Consider the following 12,522-nt stretch of genomic DNA (forward strand, 5'->3'; position numbering starts at 1 on the left):
TACATGGAAAGATATACATATATATTTTAAAGATTTTCTTTGAGAGAGAAAATGCATAAGCTGGGGGAGTGGAAGAGGGAGAAGCAGGCTCTCTGCTGAGCAGGGAGCCCGATGTGGGACTCAATCCCAGGACCCTGGGATCATGAGCTGAGCCGAAGGCAGACACTTAACCAACTGAGCCACCCAGGTGACCCTGGAAAGATATTTTTTTATATAAATTCTCCCACAGATCAGTATGTTCCCTCTCTCTGACTCATTATTTTAACTTTCCAAGTATTGCTCATATTTTCAGAGGATATGATCCAAGTAATGATATAATTTTTCTATGAATAAACTCCTAGTGATTGTACTCAATGATCCTTGATTGTCTTACAGTCTAATTTTATGTATATATTGTTCTAGGCAGATGTCAGGGAGTTCCTTTTCTGTCCAAGTTATCAGCTGTAATTTAGCAGTAAAGAAGAGCTGGCCCACATGTGACAAGTGCTCATGTGCAATTATGAAGTTTTCTTCTCTATTTCAGAAAGAAAGGTGAAGAAATGGAGAACAGGATAAAGGCCTGGAATCCCTGCTGCTCCAGAAGGGTGAGGACAGTTTGGTCAACTATAAGACCCTTCACTACTCTGTGCTTTTTTCACATTCTTAGTTTCAGGTTACATTGAAGTGTGCTTTAGTTTCTTAAAATATATTTATTTACAACAAGCAGCTAATTAGGATGAATGCTTTTTAAATTTCATTTTAATGAAATGTTTTGCTTTGGAGAACTCAAATAAAACCACAGCAAGTCCCCTGACTTTACCACCAGAGGGCATATGACATTAAGAAATAGGACCAACAAAGCCCACTTGCTTCTGAGATTCTCTGATTTCATGGTTTGAAATCTGTAGTTCGCCACTTCCAGAAATAAACTCATTCAGAAGACAAATAAGGTATGTGCAGATGAGGACAGGAAGAGGTTAGGAGTGAAAAATTCACTCTTTTATAAGAATATAATCCTCAACCTTGTTCTCGAAAGTGCTCACCTACATTCATTTATTAATTACATTATTGATTTAGGTTAAACACTCCATTCAGTGTTGCAAAAGGTTGGCAGTAATGAATTGTGATGTTTCCTCTCCTGGTGATGTTTAAGAAAAATATTGGCTGGCTAATGCAATGGAATTTAGAAAATGAGGGATGAGCTAGTCCAGAATCAATGAGGCCAAGGTCTTTGAGTTCAATTTGTATATGGATCAGTGAACATCTCTGAAAATCAGGTCCACCCCCTCACTGTGACCAGTAGGTGCACATTGTGGGTCACAGAGGGCATGCAGAGAGAGTGCATGTACATGAGCACCCGGCCAGCCCCACGCTAGAGAACTGAATCAAAATGAGTGCTCATTCTACTGATGTTGGGTTGATGAGATCTCCTTACAAATACATGGTATTTTGATCTTGAAGTTAGAAATTACTTGGAGTAAAAACAATTCAAATTTCCCTGTTCCTCCTACCATCATTCTCCCATTTCCCCCTTTCTTATTTCTATTTCCTTTCTCACCTAAGCCCCAACCCCCCTTTTTTCCTTTGATTGGCACATACATGGAAAAAGTGATGAACTATAGATTTTAATGGTTTAAAACTTATTTCAATTCTGCTAATAGTTGTGCTGAAACTGTCTGAATGGGCAGGTGATCTTAGGCTTGGACTTGAATCCAACTGGTCTCTGCATGAAACGGTACCTCACTCAGTCATTATACAAAGTCATTTTCTCCACATTGTATAAAAATCTCTCACACTCATTTCACAGATGAGCAATTTTGAGGGAAACTGTGCATGTTAGTTGGAATCAGTAAGATATTTCTATATCTAAAACAGTCCATGTTAGTTTGAGGATGGTCATGACTAATACTGCATTTGTACAGCTGAAATACCAGTGCACCACATTTTTCTCCCACAATGCTTCCAAATCTCTCTAAACAGGTAAAAGCAAACTAGAGAGCTAATTTTCTTGGCTAATTTAGCCAAAAATGGTGTAAGTATTTGTGATATATCAAGAAGGATGGTTGTGCATTATCTGGAATGTTTTTATATTATTCTAACATGTTTGAGATAATTGCAATGTTTCTTAATTTTTTCAGAATAGTCCCAGAAGTAATTATATAAATGTTCTGCATTGCCTAAAATTTACTGAAGTCTATTTTTTGCTAATATAGCTCATTATTCATTCCTACTTTATCACCTTCAGCTTTTTAATCAGTCTACTATTATAGGATTTAGTGTTCCTCTTTAGATGTGAGTGTTGAGCCCTAGCTCTGATAGATGAAAATCATCTTTTGAATCTGCCAATTCTGACTGTTCTTACTGCTGTGATACCTTTGAGAACCAGATTCTTCTTTAATAAAGTTGAGTGGGTTTCAAAAGCAAACCTGCCTTCATCACATTTTGCACCCCCCCCCCCGCCAGGCCCTGCTCAGTGTGAAGCCCATGGAAATTGATACTATTCTTTTGCTTTGAGCATATGACTAACCTCTGTGAGTCCATATTGGAAATGACAGAGAGAGAGACCATACCATGAGCTTAACAGAGTTCACTTTCCCATCCCCAGCCACTCATTTGTGTGCCCATGAATTATACTGTTTTGGGGAATATCCAAGGCTAAGTTAGTTTATATATAGCAACTGTTTGTAGGGCAGCCAGATTTTGCTGACATCCGAGAATAGAATGTTAGGGTATACTGGATAGAACCTCACCCTAAGGATCCAGGTTGAGATTGAGGTTACACCCTCACACCTGGGTAGGCTTCAATATGTCCCCCAGGTAGCAGGGGTGGAAACGTCAAATACTACCTAGATATATGGAGAATATGCAGCTTTCTTTATTTTCTATCATAGATTTACTCTTCCTCATAAACGTCCACCTTACTGGGTACCAGGGATGGAGAACACTCTTTTAAACTTGCCAATAATAGGTATTATTGTCTCTTCTCTTTTAAATGGACTCTTCTATGATGCATTTTCTTTTGGATAAACGTTAAATCTTTCCTACTTCCTTTCTCTTCCTTTGCTCTTTCCAAAGATAGGGAGAATGGGGCTGATATGATCACATGGCAGCAAGATCAAGGCATGACAGCGCTCCTGATCCCTAGTGAATGGTTTGGTCCCCTCCCAGCTGATGTGTCACTGGGTCCACACTGGCCTTTGGAACATTATGCTGGCACCTACTATAGTCCTGACCATTTGCCTCTGATGTGTCTTCTCACACTGCAGCAATTTGTGCATCCTCAGGCCTCTGCGAATTCTCTGGTCTTCTAAGTGCCAACACATCCACTCATTGAAGCCTAAGAGACCTCCTAAGAGTCAAAGTTCTGTCTCATCCATCTAGCCACTTGCCAAAGCCACAATTATTCCATCACTTCACATGTCTGAAAGGCTCTTTCCTCCAGAGTTTCAAGCAGTGATAGGGGAAAAATTGGACTCTTCTTTGAACTTTCTAAGCAGGATACATATACTGAAAAAACTGCATCTCTGATTCTCCTTCCTTTCTTCCTCAGCAGTCCACAGCATGGAAGGGAAAATATCCCATTACCTGTAAGGAACTTATTTTTATATCCTCTTTGCATACCCTCTCTCTTTATAGCCTTTCTGAGGTGGTATTTTGTCTTTTTTTTCTGAAGTCATAGCAGTGGACAGGTTTCAGAGAGAGAAGCTAGTTCACCCACCAAGAAAGAGGCATCTGGAGAGATTCCAAAAATATTCTGTCATACCTAACTTGTATATAAGCTTCAGTTTCCTCAGCCAAAAAATGGGGAAAATAAACCTGGACCCACTCTCCAGGGATGAAGAGCTCTATCTCACTCTTGATATCCTTCTGGATAAAAACTCTAGGAAGTGGAATGTTATAGATCTCTATTTCATAGAGGGCTTGCCCTCTCAAGAAGTCTATGCTAGTACACAATTCTACCTGCCAGATTAGCCATAAGACAGCATGTCACACACACACACACACACACACACACACACACACACACACACACACACACACACACACACAGAACCATTCTCTACTCATACCCTCCCTCTCTTTGAAAATGTCCTTCAATCTGTGTTAGGCTCAAACAGCAAGACACCGATTAAAATTTCAATATAGTTACAAGTCTAGTGAGTTAACTTTTCTTAAATGATTCAAAAACCTTAAAAACACAACTTACAAGCACCTGTAAGAGAATTATTCATTCAGTAAATATTTTGTGAGCATCTACTATGTGACAAGTATTGTGCTGGGTTCTTGGATGCATCAGTGGTCAAAACCAACCCAAAAACCCACAACAAAACAAAGGAGGCAGGAGGAAACTTTTGGAGATGATGTAGGAGTTTATGGCACTGATTGTGGCAATGGTTTCACAGGTGTATATTTACCTCCAAATACGTCAAGTTGTATACATCAAATACAATCATCCATCAATATAGCAGTTTGAAAAGTAGACTATGACCCTTGCCCTCATATTTTACAAGAAGGGAAAAGGATGAGAAAAAAGGAGGCAGATAAGCAATATACTTAAAGTATACATATATATAAATAAATAATATTGTACATTAGGAACAGACAAGTAGATTAATAGGAAAAGTGGAACACAAATTATTACAATGATTAAAGTAGTTATTGTTTTACCCTCACTTAGCATATTAAAGATTATTGACTCACTTATTCATATTTCTCAATTTATACCTTCCAGTGTTAAAGTAACCTTTAACCAACAGAGAAAGAAATATTATCTCAGACCACCAAATGCTGCAGTTTGCAGGTTATGATCAATTAATCCTTAATCAAGACCTGGGGCGGGGCGCCTGGGTGACTCAGTTGTTAAGCATCTGCCTTCAGCTCAGGACATGATCCCAGAGACCCTGGGATCAGGCCCCGCATCAGGCTCCCTGCTCAGCGGGAAGCCTGCTTCTCCCTCACCCACTCCCCCTGCTTGTGTTCCCTCTCTCGCTGTCTCTCTCTGTGTCAAATAAATAAATAAAAATCTTAAAAAAAAAAAAAAAAGACCTGGGGCTCTGTTGAAATTTCCAGAGTGATTCAGACTTAATCCAGTGGCCATTTTTGCCTTCCCTGTCTGCCCCCCCCACCTCTTTCTAGCATCACAGGGTACTTACAATGTCAGTGGGTCTTTTCAAGACCACATCTTTCTTTCTTTCTTTCTTTTTTTTACATCTTTTACACTGTTCTGACTTCTGGCGATCTGTCATGTTTTTCTGAAATGATATGTTCTTAAAGGTTTCCTTGGCCAGCAAAACACACTGTTGTCCTTTCATTATTATAAATAATTTTGGAATGATTTGTTAGCATTATGATCAACTTATGACGCCTTGTTAGCATCTCTTGATAATTAGTCCAACCATCCAAGAGGTTTTGTTTCCTAGAAGATGAGAGATTGTGTTTACTCTGAGTAATATGGTGAATCTATCTTCTTTCAACCCTCAATTTCTACACATGTATTCCTACGCGGCTGGTCACAATCTTTCTTACTCTTGGTATACCTCTCACTTTTTCAGAACTCCTAGGATTACTCATAATTCTCTTTACCTTGCCTACATACAGGAAAAGCATATATTTATGTTTAATAAGGGACCATATATCCAATAAAAGAAACAGAATACTCACATATGTCAACACAACCATTCCCTTAAAATTAATAAAAATTAAGCATATCTATTATGTTCAATCTTCTTTCATATCACAATGTCTTTTGTGAACTTCATCTTTCCCCATTTTGATTATCATCATGGATTCATGGAATCAAGAACTCAACTTGTTTATGAATAATTTTTTATACTGAAATGGTTTTGAGCTGGACAGTGGAAATCCCTCAAAGCTGACTCCGTTGTCAGCATTACTCCAGGTATTTTTAAAGCCACTCTGCATTCAGACAAGAGTAAAAGGTCCACCTCGTCTTTAAAGAGCTTGAGTTCCTTTTAGTGGAGAGTTAGAAAAGAACGAAGTCCCAGACATCACAGAGCACATTTGACATTTTATTATCTCAACCTCTTTAGTGATAGAACATGTTAGGAGTACACGTGTATATTTTTAGTTTAGCTTTGATTTCCTAAATTCATGTTATTTTCTTCTGAAGTATTTCTTTCTACAACATACTTAAATCCAGAATGAGACAGAACCCTTCAGAAGGGGTTCAGATCAGTATTATCCCCCATTTCTACCCTCCAGCTGAAGCTAGAACTCAGATCCTTTTTCAGCAGCATTTACTCATCTTTCAGCTTGGAAATTGGGGAAAGTTTCACACACACAAAAATAACATCTGAGCCAAGTCTTGAAGAACCAGAGAATTTACCAGCAGACTGGTGGTAGGGGATGGGGTGGGGATGAGATATAAAAGGTACTCCAGATAAAACTGAGCACATATATAGGCACATCATGTGTGAAGATCCAGAGGCATGAAAGGGACTTGGAGTAGAATGATGGGAGGAGAAGGGAGTGAGAAGAGATGAAGGCAACACTGTATGTTTGGTGAGTGTATGAGAGATCTTAGTGTGCCACACTAAGTAGTTTCATTTTTATCCAGTAGGTGATCGTAGTACAAAAGTAACTAGGTGGTTTTAAGAAATGTCCTGGAAAACTAGTCAAGGTAAACTTATAATAAATTCAAAAAAGTTATTAATGTATACTATCAACCTTCTTTCAGTGTGAAAAGAGTTCTTCTAGAAGGGGGTTAAAGAAGGAAAATTTTATGTATAAAACTTCTAACAAACCCCTGATATTTTTATAAGCTGAAGTTGATGAGTCAGTTCTAATGGAGATACCATCTCACTGTATGATGGTATTACTTATCCATCTCCTTCACCCACAGAAGAAGGGATCAGACATTGTGCCATTATGGTAGTCAGAATTCTAAAATGACCCCCATGATCTATGCTCCTGGTGTTACATGCATGATTCCATTACATCTTTGATTAGGTTACATTATATGGCAAGAGTGAAAGGATTTTGCACATGTAATTAGATCCCAAATTAGTTGACAAATTCATCCAAAAGGAGATTATCCTGAGTGAACCTGACTTAATCAGTTGGAAGCTCTGTAAAAGGATTTTGGACTTCAAGGAGGTCACAAAGAAATTCTCTTCCTGGTTTTGAAGAAGCAAGCTGCCACAATAAGTTCTACAACTACAAGGAAATGAATTCTGCCAACAATTATGTGAGCTGGAAAGAAGAATTTGAATCTCAGATGAGACCCTTGACCTAACCAATACCTTAACTACAGATATTGTGATACCCTAAGCAAAGACCCAGCTAAGCCAAGTCTGGACACCTGACCCATGGAAACTGTGAGATAATAAGTATATATTATTTTAAGTTCCAAAATCTCTGGTAATTTGTTATGAAGCAATAGAAAACTAATATACCTATAGAATGGTAAGGAAAATCACAATAGAATTAATACTTAACCTATTAAAATAGGCAATGTGGTTATGGTTAAAGGCTACATGGGTTCATATCCCAACACTACCACCTACTGGCTATGCAATTTGGGCATCTTTCTTCATGCTTCCATGCCTTGATGTCCTCATTATGAAAGAAGGATAAAGGTAGGGCTTAACCTCACAGGATCATTCTGAGGATTAAAGGACTTAATTTATGCAAAGTCCCTATAAGGGCACCTGCCATTCAGTAAGCACACTATAAAACATTAGCTATCTTCATATGATGTTTTTCTACTTATTATCAATGGATCTAGATATATCAAAGGCTTTCTTCCTATACCCCCCCTTAACAAATAAGAATATCATTCTATTATAAACATTCAAGGCATCTGATAAAAAGATCAAATTTATCACTGTGTTGTGTTTCATAGTCAATTTCAGTCAGAAAAAAATTAAATAAAGGATAAAGTAATATAAGAAAACATGGTCTCAATCTTAAACAACAAAAATAGCTGGGGGAGGCCTTATCATATCTGGAACTCTTTATGCTCCCTTAAGATTTGGGGATCAGTCACAGTTCCAAAATAATCACTAAGACACATGAGCAGCTGCTAAATTCTTGTGTTATAATTGCTATGTGTTATTTCCAAGGAATTGTACAATGCAAATATTCCATATCTATAAAGGCAATTGAAGGAGATTACTTTGGGGAAAGCTATTTAGCTATGGTAGGTAGAAAGGCAGGTAGGTTAGTAGGTTGGTAGGTAGATGGATAGATGGCTGGGTAGAAGGAAACAGATGACCTGGAATCCTAATCATGAGAAGATACATCTTGAATTCCCTGCATCAAAAAGACTGAATTTTAAAGAAAATATCAAAAATGTAAGCAGATTAACACAATTGAAATTAATTTCTTGCTCACAAAATGGTTTAAAGTGAGATCAGTAGGGAAATTCCTCTCCCTGCAATCATTCAATAACCAAGACTCTTTCCACCTTGTAGGATCCTCCCTATCCTATGGTTTCACTGTTATTTGCTTCCACCTGACAACAGGAGAAAGAGCATGAGGGAGCCCATGTGAGAGGTTGTAATGGACCAGACTGAAAGTAGCATGAATTTTCCCTTTGCTCTCATTCTCTTAAGGACAACTCAGTCACATGGCCATACCTAACTGCAAAGAAGAAAGGAAAATACAGTGTGGTCTTATGCCAGGAGGAAGTGGATTTCAGTGTACAGGAAGCAGTCTCTGCCATAAGTACACATGCAATTTGTGTACTTGTGCAGCTAGTACATGATTAAAAATTTACAGAAGAAAATATAACTTTTGAGTCAAAATAATCTAGTTTCCAGGGGTGCTTGGGTGGCTCAGTCAGTTAAGTGTCAGACTCTAGATTTTGGCTCAGGTCATGATCTCAGGACCCTGAGATGGAGTTCCTTGTCAGGCTCCATGCTCAGCGGGGTGTCTGCTTAGGATTCTCACTCTCCCTCTGACCCACCTTTCACCCTTGCATGCCTGCTTGCTCTCTTAAAAAAAAAAAATCTAGTTTCCAAACTTAGCCCCTTGACAGTTGTCTGATCTTAGGCAAAATATCTCCCTTCTCTGTGCCTTAATCTTATCAGTTCTTCATCTTTTAAATGAGGATTTGAAAATCCTACAGCTTAAGATTCTTAGGAGACTGAAATGAGATAATATGTTTAAGCTCATTAGAATAATGATTGGCATTTATTATTATCAGTTATAAATATTTCATTCTAACTGTATTGTTGGTTTGGGAAGACAAAGAAGCAAGATGTCCTATTATTTGAGCTAAGAAATCAAATGCACAGAATCAGAATATATTAATTGGATTGAGAAGGTTTTAAAAGGTAGAATCCTCACGCAATAGAAGTTCATTTCTTGCTCTTGTAAAAGTTCCTGGGCAAGTGTTCACATTAGCAAGCATCTTCCATGCAGTCATTCAGAGATCCAGTCTTTGTCCATCTGGGGCTTGCCCAATCCCTAGGGTTTTATCATCATTCTATCCAATGTGTAGAGATACACTATGCAAGCAATATGTGATGTGGTTTGAACTAAGAATTAAGTGTTTCAACATTAGAATATTTGAAGCTCACAGAGAGAAAAATTACTCTAATTTAAAAATAAAATGAAAGCAACCTTAAAATATTATGTAATTGAATATGTTGGCAGTGTAACTCTAGAGCTGAGATACATAATAATCTGGTTATCACGTATTTAGATTCAGGTTGTTTCAGATATTTTTAGATTTAACTTCTGCCACATATAAATGTGTATCACCATACTTAAGGAACTCCATGAACATTCAGGTCCGGAACTGGACCTGAGCTATGCACTGCTTATCATCTGAAGCAAGTAACACTATCATTGATAAGCTGAATTCTGTATAATTGAAAGGATTAATTTACAGAGTGGTTCTGAAGTCTGGATTACTGTGAGGATGCTGTCTAATCAATGTAGTTACCAAAAGCAGAGAACAGCCCTTGTTCAGCATTTCTCAAAGTTGAGTTATACACAGACTTCTTTTACAGAAAATTAATTTTCACTAAGCCCCAAGAATATATCCATGGTCTTCTGGTCTTCAGATTCCAATCTGAAGAATATAACCTTAATCAAAATAACTAAGAGCAAAATATGGCCCTGAATGCCTCATCTTCTTGGTTTCTCTATCATATTTCAACTTCCCTGATTTCAAATCCTACTTCCTGTACCCCCTTGGCACACTCACACACTTTTTGTGCTGTCCTCTCCAATAAGCTTCTCGGAACACACCCCCCTCCATCTGATTGCCTTGGTTCTACCCAAGTTACCTCTTAGGCCTTGTTATAGTTTGATGAACTCTTGCCGACCTGACAAACCTATCGGGACCAGTGCCCTCCTCCATCCCATGTGCTTCATTTCACAATATGGGAGTCAATGTTCTCACTTCTGTAGGTTTCCCTGCTTCTGAGTGCTTACCTTGGCTGGACCACATATTAGGGAAGAGGGCGGAAGGACACTCAGGGTACCATCCGTGTGCCAAGCCTCATGGCATCATTTCATTTATTACCCTGGTGTCCTTGGGAAATTACTGGAGCATTTCAGCTTCCTTTCCACCTCTGCAAAGTGGGGATGGTAACAGTTTCCTAGGCTCAGATAATAGCTACTGTTTATTTAGGTTCGTACTATGTACCTGGCTCTCTGTCAAGCGTTAAATGTATTATCTCATTTAATCCTTATACCATCCCTGGGAGGTAGGTTCTTAGTATCATGTCCACATTTTTAGATGAAGAAATTGAGGCAAAGGAAGGCTGAGCAGCTCAACTGGTTTGGGAATAGCCCTTGGAGCCTTAGAGTTTCCAGGTGATAGCAACCCAATTCATTTACTTGCTTCCTGAACTACAGTAACAACAGAAACTGTTATGACTAGAAGCACATTTACAATAAATACATAATCTCACTGTGTGCTCCCTTGAGCAGCACTTCTGTGGTGGTTCTTTGCCACACCAGCCCATTTCACCAAAAGTCAAGCAACACAAACTTAAATTTGACCTAGTTTAATCAAAATGTGGGTTGTGGTTCAATTATTTGACAATTGGTTACTAAGAATTTAAAGTGTCTAACCACCACTATAAATGTAGTCTTTCTCTTGTGGTCTCTCTCAGAAACTAAGGTTGTCATTTCTCACTGCTACATATACCCTGTAACTCCCCAGTAACCTGAAAATGCAGAGGGAGCTGTTCACCACAGAGCCCATATTTCAAGGTGTGGAATTAAAGAGGCATCATGGGATAGATCTTGAGATGACATTCCCCCTAGTCAACAAGTCCCAAATGTCAGCCCTTATATTTTTTGTCTGCAGTGGACTGGTAGCATTAGAACCTTGATTTTCCTCAATACCGGTCTCTATTATTTACTTCCCACTTAAGGACCAGACAGACTCAAGTGGAGAGGAGGAAAACAGACTGAACTCAGGACTGCTGGTGTCAAACGGATGGTCAGACCACAGCAAGCTGATACCCACTGGCTGTGCTTCCCTCCACTACCAGTACCATGGGCTGAAGTGAGGGGATGAGAGGGCCCAACTGTGTGGGAGTCAAGACTCATCTCTGCCCTGCTGGCCACACCCCTGCTCAGTCTATAAGGCAGGAGATGTTTTGATTAATAGACAAGGACTATACACCAGATTCCAATGCAAGAGTGAGCTGTTGCTTTCCTGTTTCCTGTTTGGGTCACAGGCCTCCTTCAGCTACTCTGGAATGTTAAATCTAGCAATCTGTTTTGAGTTTGGAAAGGTCTGATGTTCCTTTATGTGGGGGTGTTCACTTATCAGAAGAAGAAAAAAAAAGCCTCCCGCTGTCAGCAGGGTAGTGTGGAAATGTAGCACATCCTACTCTGACATTGCTTTTCTGCCTCCTGAGCCCCAGTCACTAGATTGTGGTTTCCAGGTTGTTTTGCTTTTTATTTCTTTCTAATTGGTTTTACTCTTCATGCCAAATATCTTAAGTCACATTAATTAAAGACGTAATATTTTTGAAGTAACAGGGAAAGCGGGTATCAGCCTCCTGCCAGGATGGACAGATGGATTTACAAATGCTTTGCCTTGTGTGAGGCCCTTTTGCTGATCCTCCTGGAGTGGTGGATTTTGATAGCATTGCCCCATACCTCCATGGCTCCCATTTCCTAATCTCCAAGGGTTGAATTCACTGCCACCTACTTAACTCTCGGGGAAAGCTTGACACTTATCCAGATTTCCCCAACTTCTCTTTTCCGACCCTTGCAACAGTGGCTATCCTGGGAGTACCTGACATACGAGGCTTTGAGCTTCAACTCTGGTCATGTCCCCCTGGCAATTACCTCTACCTGGGACCCTAAGCAGTTTGCATGACCACTAAAGGTGTGAGAGCAATTGATATTTTTGGAAACATTAGATGTTGAAGGTCAATGCTTGTTTTAAACACACACACACAGTTTTCTGTGTCTATGTCAGTCTTCTCAATCAAATAACACTGCTTGACTCATTTAGCAAGTATTCATCACCTTCACCTGCCTGCTTTGGATGCATCACCACCATAAGAGAACAAAAAGAATGCAAAGCAACAATGGCCAAGGCAC

General features: G+C 39.1%; 1 protein-coding gene across 5 annotated transcripts in view; it reads left to right on the top strand.

Annotated features, from left to right (window-relative positions):
- LOC114215014 (uncharacterized) overlaps positions 1-12,522 on the top strand; it is a 56,186-nt gene that overhangs the window by 18,612 nt on the left and 25,052 nt on the right. For 4 of the 5 annotated variants that reach the window (XR_003610528.2, XR_003610527.2, XR_003610529.2 and 1 more), the window contains one exon: positions 524-584. Coding sequence is in view for 1 of the 5 variants with exons in the window: in XM_088025265.1 (XP_087881391.1) it covers positions 524-584; positions 11,337-11,474 (199 nt within the window). In the remaining 4 variants the exon portion in view is untranslated. Of the gene's footprint in view, positions 1-523; positions 585-11,336; positions 11,747-12,522 lie in introns of those variants that run through there. The other variant, XM_088025265.1, reaches the window with a different exon arrangement.

The sequence above is a fragment of the Eumetopias jubatus genome, unplaced genomic scaffold (assembly GCF_037043125.1).
Source record: "Eumetopias jubatus isolate StellerSeaLion01/CBP00866 unplaced genomic scaffold, mEumJub1_p1.0 scaffold_8, whole genome shotgun sequence".
NCBI classification, from domain to species: domain Eukaryota; kingdom Metazoa; phylum Chordata; class Mammalia; order Carnivora; family Otariidae; genus Eumetopias; species Eumetopias jubatus.